The sequence below is a fragment of the Uloborus diversus genome, chromosome 7 (assembly GCF_026930045.1).
Source record: "Uloborus diversus isolate 005 chromosome 7, Udiv.v.3.1, whole genome shotgun sequence".
Taxonomy (NCBI): domain Eukaryota; kingdom Metazoa; phylum Arthropoda; class Arachnida; order Araneae; family Uloboridae; genus Uloborus; species Uloborus diversus.
Genome location: NC_072737.1, coordinates 163,330,288 through 163,352,340, shown reverse-complemented (window position 1 = coordinate 163,352,340; position 22,053 = coordinate 163,330,288). Strand labels below are relative to the sequence as shown.

General features: G+C 34.1%; 1 protein-coding gene across 1 annotated transcript in view; it reads right to left on the bottom strand.

Moving 5' to 3' along the window:
* Positions 1–653: 653 nt before the first annotated feature.
* Positions 654–22,053, bottom strand: part of LOC129226973 (condensin-2 complex subunit G2-like) — a 57,841-nt gene continuing 36,441 nt past the window's right edge. The window contains exons 14-16 of the mRNA XM_054861602.1: positions 3,258–3,410; positions 1,030–1,166; positions 654–738 (exon numbers count right to left, since the gene is read on the bottom strand). Coding sequence (XP_054717577.1) covers positions 654–738; positions 1,030–1,166; positions 3,258–3,410 — 375 coding nt within the window. The remainder of the gene's footprint in view (positions 739–1,029; positions 1,167–3,257; positions 3,411–22,053) is intronic.

Sequence of the window (22,053 nt, the reverse complement as noted above, 5' to 3'; positions counted from 1 at the left end):
CCCAAAACAAGCGCCAGATATTTTTTCTAGTCAAAAATACAACTACAAAACATAGACAAGAAAGAAACCGAATTAAAAAAAAGAGAAAAAAAATATAATCTACTCGAACGCACTTTACAAGGTCAGTTATAATAGTGAAATCAGTGCAACATGGAGTAAGTGTGGTGGGTGAGGCAACCAAAGTGTGATTACTTTTTTTTTTCTGGGACCCTATTCAGCAGTGTGATCTTACATAATCATGCTTCAGAATCACATTTCTGCAGTTGACAATCACTTACATTTCTCCCCAACATTGCTCCATCTGATTTTCCTTTATTCCAATCTCTACAACACGTTCTATGTAAGAAAATCTTGAAAATTTGATACCTAATATGCTACCTCCAGGTATTTTGCTTCAAAATCAATTGATTTTCATCAATATGGAGTTAAAAATTAGCACATTAGTTGAACACAGTGGGTATAGTTATATAGAAAGTTAAATTTTTAGAAAGGGCTAATACCATGGTTTGTTATTTGCTACCATAGATGAACACAACAAAAGGAAAATTAAATCCAATTAATCAGCAGCTATTATTATTATTACTTTTAATCAACTACATTTATATATTTAACTTTCAAAATCAATGTTTTTTTTAAATACAAAAACTGAAGAATCATCCATAACAAATTAAAACAATGGCCTGAGCCTTGATAGCTAAGAAATTGATAATATGTGATTTAATGGTAGTATTGACCAGGCTTATACAGAACAAAGAATATTTAGATTAAGCAACATATTTCTGCAACATAGATCTTGGGAAAAGTATTAGCTTACAACTTGAGTAAAGGGAAAATAATATTAATTAAGTAATTATCAGCAAACAATAAAAATCACTTTAAAAAAAATGCTATGATAGTGTATTTTACTCACATAAAAGTAGAAAAGAGGACTTTAAAAAATTACCTGCATTTTCAAGACTAATGTAAGACGTTATATATCGAAAGAAAACTCGAGAAGCTGCATGATTAGTTTTAATCAGCTGAATACACCTAAACATGCATTCATCAAATTCAGTATTTTTGGGAAAGTAACTGTTGCTAAGTAAATTTACAATTGCTTTGGAAACAGCATGGCAGTCATCTTCTAAACGTATTAAGAGGTGATCTGGTTCAACAATGTTGAAATACTAAAAGGAAGTTCAGAAATTGAGTTTTAGTATTGTACTTTAGAAATATATAAAAAATATTAATTAATTAAGAATAGCATTTGCATGCAATATAGTTTTGAATAGAAAATAACAAAATCAATTTACAAGACACACTACTAAATTGCAGCTGTTACAATTATGCAAAAAGGTAATTCGTTTAAACATAGCTTTGACAAAATTATGAATTTTTGATAATTACTTTGCCTTTTTGTGTAAACTACTGTTTGATCTTTTCGTATATACTTCACATTAACAGTTATTTATGCAGAGCTCCAACTTTTGAAAATCCAAATTAATTGTATAACAGCTTGTGGTTGATAGAAAATGCAAGTGGGTAGAGATACTGCTGCAGATGGAAAAAAATATTTGGGGGAACACACACTTTACGGTGTCAATCAAGTTACATTATATTGGAATTATTTCTCTGATAAAAAACAAATATTTTAGGGAAGAGCGCCTCCTTTCATCTACAACGGCAATGGGTGGAGGGTAATAAAAACCATATTAGGTATACATTACTTAAGCCAATTTTCAGAATTATTGCTGAACAGTATAAAAAGCCAATGATATTTAATGGAGTAATAAAATTTAAATTTTTTGGTGAAGATGTTAACATGCTCCTTTTTTATTCCTTATTCCGTCAGCTACCCAAACTAATGGATTAATTATTATAAAGTATTATTCAAAACATACACCACAAGTACAGCACGACTTGATTATAATCTTTCTAAAGCAATGTAAAATGAACTTGTTATATAAGCAGTACATGCTCATTAAGTTTTTGCATCTTCAAATCCTGTAGTCCGTTGCTAGCAGTCAACATGGGTGTTAACTTCATGGGGGCTTTCCTCCCCTTTAGAATTATGTTTCAGTTATGGATTAAGTGTTGCCATCTTTTGAGGCCAAAGTCAATTTCCTCTCTATACAGGGTCCACTTTTACAAAACCATTACTTCCTGCCTAAAATCCATACTTGCCATGCAAAATAGGGCTTTGGTCTTCCAAGTGACATTAATAAACATAACAAAATGAATGTACATTTTTTTTCTAAAAAGCATTAATCCATTTCGAATTGATTGAGAAATAAATAATTACTATTTTTTAAATAAAGTTGAAATTTTCAACTAATAATATGGTAGTAGAAGTAGAAAACTAAAACTTAACTAGTTTTACATGACCTTGAATGTAAAATGTAGAAAAGAAAATAATAATTTTAGTTTAAAAGACTATTTTAAGGCTCAGTTTCTATAAATGTAATTTGAATTGAAAGCCCATCATAATTACCTTGAAATAATATTTCATCAACAAACTTACACAAGAACATAAACTCCAACTTTCACCATTTAGATTTTATATGATCATAGATGTATTGATGTGTGTGGAACTGAATAACTGTATAGCAACATGTACACACACACACACACACACACAAAAAAATAGGGGGGGGATGAAACATGAGTCATTAGCAGACATCTCTAACAAATAACTGTCAAAAAATTGTAAAATTAAACGAAAAGTTATATATTTAACTTTAAGTTATAATTTAAAATGCAAAAGTGTTGCACCTTTAAAAACAATAGTTTTAATTTTATCATCACAATACCTTTTTTTACAAATATGTATAATGTACAAATAATTCTTTTATTTATTTAGTTATTTTAACCATATATATATATATATTTTTACATATCTTTTTCTTTTTTCTCCTTCTTGATGACAACGGCAGAAATTTTGTAAAAATATAAATATCCTGAAACTTGTATACCACTTAGATTCAAGTTGTGCAGATTTGGAATACTATCACATAGCATTGGATTTCTGATCAAAGTCTCATCAGTTTCAAGAATTTCATAACTTACATTCAGTTCTCTAAAATGTTACTTTTTACACTGAAAATTGCTAAGTGTATAACATTTAATGATTTTATACAATAGTTTGAATAGAGAAAATTTAAAGCAATATTTCTTTACTTAAATATAAAAAGCTTGTCATCAGAAAAAATTTCTGAACGTAAAATAGTTATGAAATTTTTTTTTTTTAAATATATGATTGACAATTAATTTCTACATACCTTTATGGAAGAAATTCGTTTCACACGCATCAGAACTTGGCAGAAAGCGACACGTACAGTATCTGACACATCATGAAATAAGCCATGAAATTTCGGCAAAATCCGTTGCAAAGTAGGATATGTTAAAGGATTTTCCATAAGAACTTTAATGCCCTAAATTAGGAAGCAAAAGAACTTGCTTTTATTATGATGAACTAATACTTATATTTTATTTAAAATATTTTTTTTTCACAGAAATTTGAAAAAAAAAACATATGTAACAGCACACAAAATATTTTATTATTAGTATTACAAATTTTTCAATTTCCAGATGTTGTTATGATATTACAATTTTAATTGACACATTGCAAGTGATTAAAAAAATAAATAATAGTAAATAATAGTAGCGCGATTGGCGCCAAAATTGAGCCAACGCTTGTTTACACATGGATTCACATTTATTCCAAATTTCAACCAGAACGTAGCATTACTTCTTGAGATATGGCACTCACAATGGGGAAAAAAGAACGTTTGATTGCGCCACCCCCATTTGAGATATTGACACCAAAATTGAATCAGCACCTGTTCCTGTTAGGGGCAACATATGGACTAAATTTTGTTTGATTCCGCCAGTTACTTCTTGGGTAATAGTAGGCACGCATAACTCAAGAAACATCCCATTGCTCCACCCCAATTGGAGGAATTCGCACCAAAAACCAATGGGCACAAGTTCACATAGGGGCACATATGTGTACCAAATCTCGTTCGATTTCATGCAATAGTTTTTTTGTAGAGCGGCCACAAAAAACTGGTCACACACATGGTATACGCCCAAAATGTCGCGGGACAAAATGTCGCGGCCAAAATGTCGCCGGCCCAAAATGTCGCCGGCCCAAAATGTCGCCAGTCCAAAATGTCGCCGGTCCACAATGTCGCCGGTCCAAAATGTCGCCGGTCCAAAATGTCGCCGGTACAAAATGTCGCCGGCCCAAAATGTCGCCGGCCCAAAATGTCGCCGGCCCAAAATGTCGCCGGTCCAAAATGTCGCTGGTCCACAATGTCGCCGGTCCAAAATGTCGCCGTCCCAAAATGTCGCCGTCCCAAAATGTCGCCGGTCCAAAATGTCGCCGGTCCAAAATATCGCCGGTCCAAAATGTCGCCGGCCCAAAATGTCGCCGGTCCAAAATGTTGCCGGCCTAAAATTCGCTAGTTCAATTTGTACGAAAAATTTAAATGTACGTCGATACTTTCCAGCATAAAAGTTGCGAAAGAATATTAATTGCCTTTCAAAGTAAGTTCCTTCAAAAATTCCAAACGTTTTCTCCTGTCTTAATTCGTAAACATCAGATTAATTCCAGAAAATTAATAGTTTTCAGAAAAACATAGGTTTTTCTGTATACTATTACAAACGTAAACATGTGAAAGGCTGCTGCTGTTGGCTATTGAAAAAATTATTGATTCCCATGCAAATTCGTTCTTGCACGTCGGCTGGGTGCGGGCTGACGTGATTGACGTCATCGCCAATCGGCGATCGGCACGTGCCGAGTCGACGTGCATTGAGATGGAATGAGGTGGTGTTTGGAATGAGTGAGTGAGGGTGACTATCAAGTTGATAGATGGAGATCGTTTTTGTTTTTAAGCGATTCTGTTTTTATTTTATTTTCCTGTAAATAGTTATGATTAAGTGTTCAAATAAACGACGAGTTTTTAAACATTAGTTTTCCTTTCAAAAACAACTGCTACATGGGCTTAGAACGTAGAGAAAATTCAGGAAAGGAATTTTTTTTGTCAACAGGTTATGGGCCGTGCCCATGTTGCAATATTTCATTTTGAGAGATATATCGGCTTCGGGGGCCGTAAGGATTGAAAAATCTTATGAGCTTTTTAAAGTCTGAAGATTTTCAAGTTTAAGTTAGAAATTTTGAACATTGCTTTACAGCCATGGCTTTGCTCCCCGAAGGTTTTGAACTGCTCAGCAAAAAGAACTGGGATAGATGGAAAATAGATGTTAAGGTATTACTTCTCGATAAAGGATGTTGGAAATTTATTGAAGGGAAAGTAGTCGCTTTAGATGAAAAGGCAACTAGTCGTGAGCGTAGCGAATTTCTCCTGTTGCAGGATCGCGCTTACACCACACTTTATTATGCTATAAAGCCTTTCAGACCACTTATTCAGGACACTGCAGATGGCAAGAAAGCATGGGAGATTCTACAAGCTCAGTTTGAACCAAAAACGCGAGCGAGAGTTATACAACTTTTGGATGAATTCTTTAACATCCGTTATAAAGATAACGAAGAAATGGGTCTTTTTATAGCTAGAGTTAAATTAGCCGTGAAGAAATTGTATGACGCGGGCCATAGTTTAGATTCGCTTTTTCAAGGTTTCCAAGTTATTAGGCATTTACCGCCGGAATATACCGGTATAATCCAACTAATTTACCGTTGGAGTGATGAAGATTTTGACATCAACAAGATTGCTGAGGAGCTGGTGAAAGAAGAAAGTAGACTGAAACAGGTAAAAACCGACAATGAAAAACCTGAGGTGAGTGCTTTCAATATTACTAATAGAAGCAAGAAGACAGGAAAAGTAGTAGAAAACAAAGGAAATGCTAAAATTGTTAAAAATACGAAGGATAGAAAGTTAATAGGACCGTGTCATAGATGTCATCAATACGGACATTTGATCGCGCAATGTAAAAGTAACGTAAATCGTAATAACTTTTCGAACTTCAATGATAAATATTCGATGTTAGTTGAGAGTTACATTTCGACCTCTGAATCAGGAGCAGGTAAAGATTGTAATAGGAATCAGTTTCACTGGATTTTTGATTGTGCGGCAACAACGCATTTTTGTAATAACAAGAACTTAATGAAAAATTTTGAAGAAATTTCCGATGTAAATATGGCTTTGGCAGTGGGAAATGCTAATAGTAAAGTTTTGGGAAGAGGAACTGTGAGATTTGCTGTAAAAATGAACGGGAAAGTTAATTGGATAGAGTTAACAAACGTTTTATACAACCCAAACATGAGAAAAAATTTAATCTCCGGTGCACGTTTAGAAGCAGCCGGTGCACATTTTGTTGGTAGTAAAGGAAAAATTTGCGTGTTCTTCAATAATTGGCGAAAGCTATTTTATGCACGGAGAGAAGAGGGTTTATACTATGTAGAACCGTTTGCGTACGATACTGCAGAAAATAAACAAGTAGAAAGCGGATTCAACGTAAATGCCGGTACTGTTAAACAAACGCAAATTGTAGAAAATAAACAAACGGAAGTCGGATTTAACGTAAATGCTGGAACTGTTAAACAAAATCAACTCTCTAACCTTTGGCATAGGAGATTTTGTCACATAAATTATGATTACATCCGAGATACTAGTAAAAATCAAAGCGTGAATGGTCTTCCAAAAAATAGAAAAACCAGACGAAAAATGTGAAGTTTGCATTCTAGCTAAGTCAACTAGGATTTCTTTTAAATCAAATCCTAAGACCTCAAATTCTGCACTACAGTTAGTTTTTATGGACGTTTGTGGTCCTCTACCAACGCCATCAAAAAGTGGGAGTAGATATTTTCTTTCGATAATTGATGATTTTAGTCGTTTCGTGACTGTTTACACTTTAAAACGAAAAGATGAAGTTTTAAGCAAATTTATCCACTATCATAAGAAAATGGAAAGAATAACGGGAAAGAAACTTGTTAGCATTCGTACTGACAACGGGGGCGAATTTTGCAATGAAGAGTTTGAACGGTATTTAAGTTCTTACGGTATTCAAGCCCAAAGAACAAATGCTTATACACCAGAGGAAAACGGGATTTGCGAACGTTTCAACAAGACAGCTTTAGACGGGATAAAAGCAATGCTAAAAGACGCGAAAATGAACAATGAATGGTGGGCAGAAGCGTTATATTGTTTCACTTTCACTTGGAATCGAATTTGTCATAAAACAACCAAAACCCCTTTTGAAATGTTTTTCGGCAGAAAACCCTCGGTAGTATTCCTAAAAGCTTTCGGAAGCAAAGCTTTCGTTAATGTTCCAAAGCAACGGAGAAATAAATTCGAAATGCGTGCAGTGGAGGGAATAATGATAGGATATGCGATAAATACCAGAGGATATAGAATTTGGTTAAATAACGAGCAAAAAGTAATTGAAACTTGTAATGTTAAGTTTAATGAAAATAAGAATGCAGTGGAAGAAGTCCTGGACCCAATAGAAAAACCTAAAAAACGAACTCAATACTCGGAATTCCATTATGAGTTAGATGAGGAAGAAAGCGCGCAAAATCGCGATGAAGGTGGAACATCTAGTGAAGATTCAACTGAGAAAGTTTCCGAAGAAAACGGATCTGAATTTGCGAAAAGCGCGTCAGAATTGAATTGGGTTAGAAATGCAGTGCCGAGACCAGACAGGACGCGAAATGACATTTATTATTTCTTAGAGGGAACGAAACAAAGATTTAGATCATGTAATGATATAGAAAAATATTGCAAAAGTAAAAATTTAAAATTCGAAAAACAGCTGTTTGATTTCAGCGGAAAGAATGTTTTTTCGGGAAAGATTAAATTTGCAAATGATACGGAACGCGAAACTGAAAAAAATGAAGCGAACATTGTTGAGGTGAAAATTCCGACAAGTTTCAAGGACGCTATAGAATCGGATAATGCTCAAGATTGGATCGAATCCATGAACGACGAGTTAAATACGATGAAAGAAAGAAAAGTTTTTGAGTTAGTTGAGAGACCGCCGAACAAAACTATACTAGGAAATAGATGGGTGTACAGCATAAAAAGGGATGTAAATAATCGAATTTCAAGATTCAAATCGAGGTTGGTAATTTTAGGTTGTCAACAAAGGAGAGAATATTTTGACGCTATTTTTTGCCCAGTAGTCAATTTTTCAATTATTAGACTATTTTTTTGTATTTTGGTTTGTTTTTATAGTTGGAAAAATTGTCAAGTAGACATAAAAAACGCTTATTTATATGCCGAATTAAAGGAAAGTATATATATGCACCAACCCGTAGGTTTTTGTAAAGATAAAAATAAAGTTTGTCTTCAGAAAAAGTCAATCTACGGACTACGTCAAAGCGGAAGAAACTGGTATATAGAAATCGAGAAAGCATTAAAAAATATTAATTTCATTAAAGTAGAATGGTGTAATTGTGTTTTTAAAGGACGAAAAAAAAAAAAAAAAAAAAATCCCGGAATCAAACACTGGGAAATACTACTTAAGCTTCTAGGTTACGTTAGGTCTACCAAAGAATATAAGCTGAACTTGTCCAAAGTGCGAAACATTGAAATGAAAAGTTTTTCAGATGCCGACTACGCTGCAAGTAGGGACGACAGAGTTTCATTGGGAGGAATGATAATTTTTATCGACGAAGTTCCTATCGTGTGGAAAACAACAAAGCAAAAATGTGTGAGTTTGTCCTCGATGGAATCCGAATATATCGCACTAGCTGACGCGGCGAAAGAGTCTGTGTGGCTGAAAAATGTACTAGCGGATAAAGATTTGAACTTCAGTCTTGGAGATTGTACTTTATTTTGCGACAACAAATCGGCAATTGATTTCACGAAATCAAGTGTAGAAAATGCGCGAACGAAACATATAGACGTTAGATACCATTTTATTCGCAATTTAGTAAATGATGAAATTTTTAGTTTGAAATTTGTTTCTGGGAAAGAAAATGTTGCAGATTTGTTTACGAAGCCACCTACTAGATTGGAGTTAAAGAAATTTTGTGATCAAGTATTTGTTTGAATGTGCTTTCTTTTGGAAAGAATGACTTTTCCGGACTTTACGTTTTGACCAGCGAGATGCTGTGTGATTTTTTGAGATTCATTGACTTTGAACTTTTTGACTTTATTTCAAAGTGAACTTATTGAGCTTTAGATATGCTAAACTTTTTACTTATTAGATTTTCTTCAAATTTCAAATTTTTTTGATTTAATACTGGTGATATTTATGTATTGTGTTTTTGAAATGTTAGTTACATTTGCAATTGATGTTTTTGATGTTGTGAAAGTGATAGTATGTTTGAAGAGTGATTTGCACGGGAAGGGGGCCGATGTTGGCTATTGAAAAAATTATTGATTCCCATGCAAATTCGTTCTTGCACGTCGGCTGGGTGCGGGCTGACGCGATTGACGTCATCGCCAATCGGCGATCGGCACGTGCCGAGTCGACGTGCATTGAGATGGAATGAGGTGGTGTTTGGAATGAGTGAGTGAGGGTGACTATCAAGTTGATAGATGGAGATCGTTTTTGTTTTTAAGCGATTCTGTTTTTATTTTATTTTCCTGTAAATAGTTATGATTAAGTGTTCAAATAAACGACGAGTTTTTAAACATTAGTTTTCCTTTCAAAAACAACTGCTACATGGGCTTAGAACGTAGAGAAAATTCAGGAAAGGAATTTTTTTTGTCAACAGCTGCAACGGAATTCTCTTTCTCGTTTAATCTGATTAATAATAATACTCAAGATGTAACATAAAGGATCAAGATGTAACGCAAGGATTCAGACAAAAAATTGGTATGGAAGTAAAACTTAACTGTTCTAAACGCGAATGAAAGAATAGTGAGGTGCAATTTGAATATGGCAAGAGAATAGGCGGTTTGTATTTTTTGGCGTAATGAAGTAAAAACAAATAACTCCTTCACTCTAGCATATTATTACGGTAGCGACAGGTCAGTCATTTAGGGGATCAGGCGGAATGGCCCCCGACTTTGAATTTTTTTTTATATACAAGTGGGAGTGGTTTTTATAGCAATCCTTTGAAATTTGCATTGGTTATACATACGCCCGTTATCCTCCCTCTCCCCTTTCACTGGAAAAATTCGAAATCACGGGCCAGGGTGGAAATAAAGTAGAAAAGTATCTTAATGAAATTTAATTTTCTCATAGATTTATCAACATTACCCTAAGAACTGTAAAAAAAAAAAAAAAAACTACGTTTTCAGTGAGATATACGTTGGTTAAAGTAAGATCAAAACTGCCGTGGGAACTCCCATCTCTTATGAGTAAAATTCTGAAATTACGTCGAAATGTTCATCGTCAAATCTTTTGAAATCAATGAAACCCGTAACTGCTAAAACAGGTGTCTTTTACTCAGATTTTTGAAAAACGACTCTACGCCATGACAAATATTTTCAATTCTCAACATTCATGAAATTTATATAGTCGATAGAACATCAAGGGACAATTTCAGAACAGCTATTTTATTGAAGGTTTTCAAGAGGATACTTTCATGCATGCGAAGTAGCGCTTGTCAGCTAATCACATTTTCCAATTTTAAATAGAAAAGAAAAAATTTCATAATGTAGGGTGAAATAACTGATGTCAATGAGATTATTCAGATCAATTTTGACCTGGACTTATTTTTAAAATGAGTTTCAAAAAGCAATAGTTCCAGCTCAATATAGCTTGGTAATTCAGAAAGAAAAGAATATTGATAATAATAATAATAAACAAATAAGTTTTTCTCTCTCAGAAAAAATTGCTGTTTTAATTAGTGAATTTTTACTACGCAAATTGTATAAGAATGCAAACTCAGTTTTTATTTAACACCCACGCTAGTTAAAGTGCTACAAAAATGAGAGGAATACACGGCTAATTTAGATTTTATTGACATCATGCTCAACCTCTCATATATAAATTCAGTATATTTTTCATTGTTTATTTAATTACAATGACTCACGTAAACGATTACGAAACTCAACTTAGAACGAAAATAAGGATTGTTTTCGTTTAATTTCACTTGTATACTACATTTTTGTATGAATCCTTGCATTACTTCTTGAGATATAGCAGTCACATAAAACGATAAAAATTATTCTGTGATCCATCCTTTTGGGATGACTGAAGCCAAAAATAAATGAGCAACTCGCCCTTTAAGATATACCTGTAGACCAAATTTTGTCTTAACCCTTGTACAGTAGACCCTCGTTTTATGCGGGGTTATGTTCCACGGAAATGCTGCGTAAATCGAAACCGCGTAAATTGAGACCTAATATTAGTGTCAAAATAGGAATTAGGTTCCGTAGATTAAAAAAAATACTTCATTCTAGTGATGACTAATTGTATAATAAGTTTAATGTGTACTTATATCAATTTTTATGCACAATATGCATAAAGAAAACAAACTAATTTCGTGTTCTGTGAAGAAGAGCTGACTATGATAGTTTTTTGGTAGTCATTAAGAATTTTTCCTCCAATTCTTTGCTTAGCATTAACTCATCCATGATCACTTGCGTCATTTCCATGATAGAATCTTCTTTCACTAGCAAATCAGAAAGATCATTCCTATTGTCTACGGATGGTTCGAAAATTTTCAATGTGAGCGTTTTTGGTTGTGTGTCACCGGAGTCGGTATCCGCGTTGGTTTTGACCTCCTTTGTCACTCCTAAAAGCTCTTCTTCCAGTGAGTTCTGAACTGTGTGAGTTTAATCACTTTACTTCTGATGGAAAAAGCTCTGGAACCAATCGCATAAAATGTCTCCAAGGACCCAAGTTCGATTATTAGCACGCCAAAATGCAGTTAGTTACGTGTAATCTGCAATCTTTAGGAGCTTGGGTTTTGAAAGAGAGGAAAATGTTACCTGTTTGCATTGCCGCATCTGCGTAAAACCGAAACTCATCTGCGTAAATAAAATAAAGGTGTCAAATCTTCAACCGCGTATAATCGAAACCGCGTAAAATAAACCCGCTGAAAACGAGGGTCTACTGTATTACTTTTTGAGATATATCAATCACAGACAATAAAAAAGAAAGGAAAAAACATTCGATTGCTCCATCCTCTGGTGTTATTGAGCCCAAAATCTGTCCCCCTGCTGCTTCCTAACATTTTATTTGATTCCATTCATCATTTTTTGAGCAATGACAGTCACGCATATCGATGAAAACGTTCAGTTACTCCACTATCTTGAACGAATTGACGCAAAAAACCACGCAGCCCTAAATCATATATGGGTACTTGCGGGTATCGTTCGAATTCTTACTACAGGTTTTGACTTAGAATGTCCCCAAAAAATCGGTCACATACAAACGCACACTATTCTTGAAGAAAAGTTTAAAATAATTTAGCGAACGTCAGAACTGAACGCCGTCAGAACGTTTTACAGTTGGTAGATAGCGAGTCACAAGAAATAAGATAACGTAACGCTTGTATTCTATTTGTTTGTGAAAAACAGCCGAGAGTTGCGAATCAAAACGGAATAAACTTTTTAGAATTTATCATGAAACTCAGTTAGTCCAGTCCCATTTTTAACGAAGACATTCATTAAAGGCAGTAACCATTTATTCTGCATATTTGGTGTTAAACATCATTTTTTTACATTTAAATTTTTCTTACCAACTGAATAAACGAATTTTGGATCTACGACATTTTGGACAGGCGACATTTTGGCCCGGCGACATCTTGGCCCGACGACATTTCGGACAGGCGACGTTTTAGCCCGGCGACATTTTGGACCGGCGACATATTGGATCGGCAATATTTTGGCCCGGCGACATTTTGGACCGGCGACATTTTGGGCCGACGACATTTTGGACCGGCGACATTTTGGACAGGCGACATTTTGGACCGGGGACATTTTGGACCGGCGACACTTTGGGCCGGCGACATTTTGGGCCGGCGACTTTTTGGGCCGGCGACATTTTGGACCGGCGACATTTTGGACCGGCGACATTTTGGACCAGCGACATTTTGGACAGGCGACATTTCGGTGGCGACATTTTGACCCCAAACCCACACACATACGTGACACGCACACACACACATGGACACACAGACACACATTTTCCAAAAATGGTCGAAATGGACTCGGCACACCTTAAAACGTTCAAATCCGTCAAAATTCGAAATTTGAAAATTTGCACAAATCCAATACTTTCTTTATATACAGTGAAACCTCAATAAGTAGTCAACCGGTTAAATGGTCACTTCGTTTAAGTGGTCGTTTTTCTTTGGTCCCGACAAGGTCTTATTCACAGTAATGTAAAATGACCCTCCTTTACTGGTCACCAAATTTAATTTTACCCACTTAACTAGTCACTCAAAAGTTGTTTTCTAAAATTACTTTTCCTTATCGGATCTTAGAAAATAGTGTCCGACTTAGTTGAAAGGCTGTTTGATATTCATTTTTCTTTGAAATCTCAATCCTCGGTTCTGGTCATTCAAATCATAATTCTTGCTGTGACTCTGCCAAGTGCCGAGAATATGAATCTAATTCCTTCCAGCAAGACAGACAAAATCTAATACCTGGAGAAAGTCAGTATTTAACATCCGTTCACAAGGAACAACAAACACAAAATTTAAAGCTTGATGAATGTTAGAAGAGATAGTTATTTTCCGTAAGTAACAACTTCATCAGTCAGCATTGAAGGATTGCATTAATGTACCATAATTACATTAAAGTAAGTTGTTGTTATTAAGTAATGTGTTAGTAAGAGAAAACAAAACAAAGTAACTATCATTAGTATTTTTCCCCCTTTTAAAATCCCCACCAATTTATAAAAATTTATTACATAAGTTATTGTTTTTCTCACAGAATTCTTTTGCTACTCATGAATATTTGTAAGGCTTTTTTTTTCTTCCTTAATTTCCCACTCCACATAAGTAGTCACTCCGCATAAGTGGTCAAAAATTTTTGGTCCCTTGAGTGATGACTTAACGAGGTTTTACTGTATTAGACATAGAAGAAAGTAAAAAGAGGAAATTACGCAGCTTAAAATGTGGACATATATTTTTCTTCATATTATGTAAAATTATATCATATCGGTATTATACTGCCTTTTAAATATTAATAGAGTTTTTTTTTTTACTTGAGTAGAAGTGCTACACATCTATATAAATAAAACAGAGGATAAATGTGTACATTCCCTATACTGCCCTCCTAAGCCTAATGGGGTATCTTAAGAGAGAGTATTTTTCGGTAAATCGACATTTCATAAAATTGAATTTCGCACACTTTTTTTTAACGTAAAACTTTAACTACAGACATTTACACTGAGAAAATTGAGATACTGCTTTTTAGTTTCGGAAATAATATTTTTGAGATGTGTCAAATTTTGTTAGTGATTTTTGAAAGTTCGCAACCAAATTTGGCGGGAAGGTAATTGGCATTGGGCACCCAAGAAGGAACGTTGTGTGTGTGTAAGGGGGGGGGGGGGGGGGTCAAACGTGAAGAAAGTACAGAATTGTTCAAATTTTAATTTTTAAGGACCGAAAATGGCCTTAAATGGCTCTTTATAGGATTTCAGGATTTTAGTTGTATTTATGGGAGGGTTGCGTTTAATCTATTCAGGAATTTTTGATTTGCCATTTTCTTTCTTTGAGAATGATTATTTTGATGGGGAAACGTCATTTGACATGACTTTAATTTTCGAGGTAGACCATGCGAAGCCGGCCAATGCAGCTAGTTAATAAATAAAATAAGCTTGCATTAATTTAAGGTCTTGACAGATATTTCAATTCCATTTACCACTTTCAATTTGCCACAGCCGCCCAAAAGTTAGGAGAAATTACTTTTGTGACATTTAATGCTAGAAAACTCCCATTTCATTAAGCACTTAATACAAGCTGAATCATTAGACACCATCTTTACAGAACAACATTACATACTTTGACATTGAAAAGATTCAGCTCTCTGTAGCACAATTTCATCAAAGTTGTACCTAATTTTTTTTGAAAAATTTAAACTTGCAAAAAAATGTTTAAATGATGAATTGCATAAAAACAATTAAAATTAATTCTTGCGTTAGTCAAACTTCAAGTTCATGGTAGAAGAATTAATAAATATTATTTTAAAGAAAAAGTTTTCATTATTGAAATATGTTAAAAGAATATTTTTATTGTTTGCATTTGTACTATCAAAAATAAGGAATACAATAGGATTGGGAAAGACTTCAGAACTTGTCTTTTTATTGGAGGCTTTTAATTAAAATTATTTTTATATAAAGAAATTGTATTCCTAAATGCATTAAACCAGGAGAAATAATGTTTACAATGAAAAACGTAATGCTTTTCTTAAAGCCTATTTGCGCTATTGTATAAATGTACGTATCAAGTAATTATTTCATGATCTGTAACTTATGTATGTATAAACTGTATGATCTGTAACTTATGTATGTATAATGTAATATGTGTGTATAAACTTTTGACTTTCTAAGATATGCAATGCATATGTCGCGATCAAGGTTAGCCTTGAACTTTTATTTATTGAACTTTTCCTTTCGCCCACCGCTTTCCTGATTTGAAGTGAACTGATTGAGATAAAAAATAAATAGAATCGTTAGAACAACGAAAATGATTTTTTAATACAGTCCGATTTGCAAAGCTTGTTCTTTGAATTTGTAAATATTGTTAATATATTGAATTTTTTTTTAGTTTGATAGTACTGTGATTTTTTTTAGTCAATTTTAGTAACTCTCCATGAAGTCAAAAGATGCAAACGCCCAGAAAGAATCGGAAAATGGTAAGATTTTTACCTTGAAATTTAAACTCAAGATACCGATTATTACATTTTTTGGCGCCCCCGGGTGGGCGTTTGCAATTATATTGAATTAAGTTAAAAAACTAATAGTATTTGATCAAGATAGTTTTTTCTTAATATAAATGATGGAGAGTTTGAAGAAATTACGCACTCCATTACGAAGTGGTTTTTCGAGAATCGCTAACCAACTGGAAGAATACTTAAAAGCTACAGATTGTAGTCAAGATGAAATAGAAGTCTTAATTAACCAGTTGAGTGAGAAATGGTGTGCACTTGATATGAAAGAAAAAGAAATTCATGAAATATTAGCTAATGATTCTGATTGTGCTCAAGAGGATTTTGATGTTGAATATAATGTGTATGAGTCGTACAAAGAAAAATTCATACGACTTAGAACGAAAGCTGAAAAAATGCTGCGCAGTACTAATAATGAAATTTCAACTGTTGTGACTGAAACGGAGTTAAATAAACGCCGATTTAAGTTACCGCCAGTAGAGTTGAAAAAATTTAATGGGGATATTAAGGAGTGGCTCGGTTTTTGGGGTCAGTTCAGAAAAATTCATGAAGACGTAAATATAGCACCTGAAGATAAATTTATTTATTTGACTCAAGCTACTGTAGAAGGCTCCCGTGCCAGGGAACTCTTTGATTCGTTTCCCCCATCTGCGGAAAATTACGAACAAGCAATTGAATGCTTGACTGCTAGATTTGGTAGGGAAGACTTGCTCATTGAAGTTTATATAAGAGAATTATTGAGTCTAGTTTTGACGAATTCAATGGGTCAAAAGAAGATGCACCTGGCCAAGTTATATGATAAAATAGAATCACATATCCGAGCATTAAATTCCCTGGGTGTTACTTCCGATAAATACGCTTCGATTTTGTATCCATTAGTTGAAAGTTGTTTACCAGAAGATATCATTAGAATATGGGAAAGAAGCATGTCTTTAAAAAATGAAAATACTAAAGAATTAAATAAATTGACCTCTCTAATGAATTTTTTGAAAACAGAGGTTGAAGGGGAAGAAAGAATTTCCTTAGCGAAAGAAAGTTTCAGCTTCGATTCGAAGCGAATGGAGAAACATTCCTCACCACCTCGCCCGAGTGGAGGGGAAGAAGAGAAGATTCCAACTGCAGTCGGACTTTTTGGTTCCACAAATTCGAACACGTGTGTATTTTGTGAGAAGAAAAATCATGAATCATCTGCTTGCCGATATGTGCTGAAAATGAATTTAGATGATAGAAAGAAGATATTAATGAAAAAGGGCTGTTGTTTTTGCTGCCTTAAAGTGGGTCATAGAACTCGAACGTGTAAAGTAAGAATTAATTGTGAGCGATGTAATGGAAAACATGCAACTATAATGTGCAACGAAAATAAAAACCAAGAGCGCGATAAAGTGAAAACAGACGTGCTGAAAGAGAATGACGGTCAAAATGCTATCAATGACACAGTGCTAAATAACCGCACTTGTAGTCCCAACATTATGTTACAGACTTTGTACGTCAGATTACGAGGCAACAAGGGAGGAAAAATCGTGAGATGTCTTATTGATTCTGGCTCCCAACGGTCATATCTGAGCAAACGAATCGCTGAAGAAATGCAATATGATCGTCTTAAAGAAGAGAAAGTTATACATAATTTGTTTGGTGGTAAAGAACACATAGAAGAACATTACAGATACAGAGTATTAGTCAGTAGTATTAACAAAGAATATCACTGCAATTTTGAAGTACTTGACCAAGAAAAAATATGTTCTAAAATACCAACTTTGAAGTTAGATCCATGTGCGCAAGAATTGAATAAAGGAAATATAATTTTGACAGATCAATTGATTCCAAAAGAAACAGAATCTGAAGACATAGATTTATTAATTGGAGCTGATGTAGCAGGTAAGCTTCTCACTGGAAAAGTCATAGTTCTGCCATGTGGACTCGTAGCTGTCGGAACACATCTTGGATGGACCTTGATGGGGAAGATGCCATTTGACGATCATGATGACAATTCTACAATGGTGGTAACAAATTTATTTATGAAAGATTTTACCAGTCCAGAAATGTGGAACTTTGATGCAATAGGTATTGCTGGTCCGATCGCTAAAAAAGACATGGAAGAAAAGGAAATCAAAAATGGTTCTGAATCTGAAAAAGATGAAAATGAAGTAAAAAAGACCACTAATGAAGATCCGGTGGAAGTTGATGACGTGCAATCAAATGAAGTGGATGCTTCAGAAGAAAGTGCAAAACCTGTTACTTCTGTCGAAGAATTGATGGATGTGAAAGCAGAAAATATAGATGTGAAAGAAGAAAGTATAGATGAGGAAGAAGATAAAGAAAATGATACACCTTCTAAAGAGAAAATAGTTGCATCTGTTGAGCACGAAAATGATGCCAGTGTTGAGCATTTAGATGAAAATTTACCCATCTCTGATCCTGATCATTTAGATGAAAGTTTACCCATCTCTGATCCTGAGCAAGAAGGCCGAGCTAACCAGTCGCTTTCTTCTCATCAAGAAGACTCTGAAGAAGCAAAAATGGTTGAGAATCCTGACGACCTTCGTTCCAGGAGCTACCCAGCTAAACAGTTGCTGAAAATGAAATGGTGGGAGAATTCAATTCGGTTAAAGAAGAATGAAGACGAATGGCCACAATTTGATTTGGTTTTCAATGATGAAGAATCTCGAGAAAAGCGAAGGAGTGCTGTGATAAATACCCAAGTCAATGTGGAAAGCGAAGATATGTTTCACAGATACTCAAATTATCCGAGACTCATTAGAATCTTTGGATGGATTTATAGGTTTACTTGAATTCGAAGTCTAAAAATTCTAAACAAAAAGCAAATCTAAGTGTACAGGAGATGAAGAATGCGAAAAAAAAAAAAAAAAAAACTTAAGTCCGGAGTTGTCACACGTCCTGTGCAACGTGTGTACAGTTTAGAAATAACAGAAAACGATGAAGGTACACTTTTGAGAGATAAAGCCACTACTCGGAAGAACCAGGAACCAGCGGTAACGCGAAGTGGACGAATAGTAAAAGAATCCAAGAGACTAGGCTCCACAGCAGATTGAGTTCTTCATAGGTGAAGAGCTCAAGGTGGGAGGATGTCGCGATCAAGGTTAGCCTTGAACTTTTATTTATTGAACTTTTCCTTTCGCCCACCGCTTTCCTGATTTGAAGTGAACTGATTGAGATAAAAAATAAATAGAATCGTTAGAACAACGAAAATGATTTTTTAATACAGTCCGATTTGCAAAGCTTGTTCTTTGAATTTGTAAATATTGTTAATATATTGAATTTTTTTTTTAGTTTGATAGTACTGTGATTTTTTTTAGTCAATTTTAGTAACTCTCCATGAAGTCAAAAGATGCAAACGCCCAGAAAGAATCGGAAAATGGTAAGATTTTTACCTTGAAATTTAAACTCAAGATACCGATTATTACATATGACACTTGTGATTCATTTGTAGGTACTGCAAAATACTTTCTATGCTAAAGGATATGGAAGAGTACATGGTTTTACTTTTATTTACTTATTTATCCTAGAAAGCTATAAGTATGAGGAAATTAATTTACATGATTTCATTCTAAGTTATTAATAATTTGCCATGTCTTAACCCTCAGAGTAAATTATGTCTTTCATTATTTATTTACACCAAGGTCTAGTTATGGTATTCTTTTAGTAGTTACAGATTTTCAAACAATATTTCCCCTATGAAAATTTCTACTTATGAGGATCCAAAATTTGGTTTTAAAAGCTTACTAATAAGATTTCGGGATCAAAAGAACAACTTGTAGCTGCCTCATTTATTCATGAAATTCCAAACATTTTAACAGGCTGTAAAGCCTAAACCATTTAAGATTCATCATAAATATTTTTTACTTTCTTAAATACATTTAAAAAAAGTAACCATGCCAAGTTTCAATAAAATTCGAGATAGCGGTTGCCAAGTCATTTTTTGATTGATTTTAGCATTTTTTCTAAAATAAATTAAGGAAATAAAAATATTATTGAAATGTTGAATGAAATAAGCAAACATAAAGTAGCACATAGTAAAAACCATTTAACATTAAAAATGATTAAAATATTTGCAGGATGCAAAAAGATTGAAATCTCAAACGAGGCATGCAACTTTCGGCACAGCATGTGTTCGACGTCATTGGCACGACTCAAAAACATACGTTTTTGGCAGATATCGCTGAAGATAAAGATTCGAAGGGGAAAAATAGAAATAACAAGAAAACGGGGACCAAAAATTAAGAAAAATCAGAATCTTGTCTGATTTTTGAGAAAGATAAGAGCGCTATAAGTCCTAAGAGAGGCAAAAAAGCCAACAGAAAAAGCCGTACAACTCTCAACCCTGTAAAACCAAAACAAAACCTAGTTTAAACAAAAAAAAAAAAAACAAGTTATTTGGATTTTTTTTGCAAAAAAACAAAAAACGTTTTTTTTCTTTTTTTTTTTGCAAAAAAAAAAAAAAACTTTTTTTTACCAACCCAGATTTGGCAGAGTTACTAACATTTTTGCAAAGATCCCTAGCAAGTTGTACGACGATATCGTAAAAACTATCGATACTATAACGCTATGTTAAGGAAACACGATATTCTACGATGTCCAATAAGGCACAGGATATCGCACACTAAACAACATTGTGACGAAGCAGTAAAGACAATATCTCCGCATTATTAGTTTACCGATATCTTCCTATATCGTTTATGCGGCATTGTGAGGATATCGTAGCCTACAATTTTGATATCCCTACATCGCTTCACGTTGTCTCGCTGACAAAGTGACCGATATATGCCGTGTTTGAAATTTGGCTTTTAAATCTCTTTCACAACCTAAAAATCACGGAAATAAAAGAAAAAATACAAAAAGCGGAAAGCCACATTATCTACGGAAGATTTTCATCCCTGTGTTTCTGAGAATTTGAATTATTTAAGAACTTTTATGTGATTGTTATATTTGTACCTCAGAGCCAGAAGGATGTAAATCATACTATGGTAATTTTACAGGAGAGATGAAGAACTGTTTTCTGGTGCATGCAAAGGATAGGACGTACATACACTCTTTCAACCCTGATAAAAAATGTAAAAGGGTTTTTTTTAAAAGGACTACGCTCACATGGCTCTATACGAAATAGGCTTCTACATACAATGCACTAATAAATAGAAAATCACTATTTTCAGACTTACGTCTTTCTGGCTCTGAAGTAGATATTATTTGTCAAGTATTACATATTTTAGGTGTCAACAGGGGCGGCATTTCAGCATTTCATTTGGGGGGTCGAGATTCTTAAATATGTACTACCACAGTGCGGTACCAACTACACATTAGCTAACAGGAAGTGGTCATAAAATCGGTTTAATATGAATAAAAATTAGTGTTTAGAAATAATTAAATTTTGATTCACTTTCTAATAAGTTATACAAAAGATCTTGATACTAAAGTTTTTATACCTTTTGGAAAAGTTTTAATGCATGATTTTTGGAATTCGGAAGAGCAGGGAATCGTGTTACTAATCTATCAGTGCCCAGTGTCGTGCTGTTTTGCCAGTACAGCTAAATATAAAAGATGGTGGAAAAGCTCATGCCCTTTAGCATGTATGACTTCGTTTGAATATTTTGCCCATTGTGCTTCGAAAATAATTCTCTAACCTCCTGAGACATAAAAAATCTTTCTCTACTAGCTGAGATAATTGAAATAACAAAGTGATGTATGAAAACACTTTTTATATCTTGCTCTTCAAAATCACCCAGGGCAACTTCAAAAATTGTGAGTTGCTTAATTTTTCATCAGTGAATAATCTAGTCTCGTCGGCGCTCTCAGCTTCAATGAGATGTCATCTGCCTCCAGCTCTGTTATTCACTATTCAAGACTGATGAGTCCATAACAAGGACGAAACTGCAGTCTCTGGATGTGATAACCAGTCTGTCGCTATATTGCTTGTAATTTTTCATGCCTTGTGCTAAAAATTTTACTCAAAACTGAAACATTTTATTTTTCGTTTCAAAATCCAATCCAGATAATACAGAGCCATCCATACAGAAAAATAATTATCATTAAATCTTGTGTCAATTTCATTCGAAACTGAATCTATTACTTCATACAAAATTTAAAAAATCAATATTTGACTTCACATCATCATGTGGAATTTTTTCTTTTTCTTTTTTTAAGTTTCACGCTTGATTGAAAAACACATCTATGTAAAATCTATTTTCTGTTTCAATTGTAAATTGAACTATGGTAGTGTGGTGCACAGATCAGCTGTAGATTGAACTGTGGCTTGAATAGTTAGAAAATTAAGGGTAACGGATTGAAGATGTTTTTATAG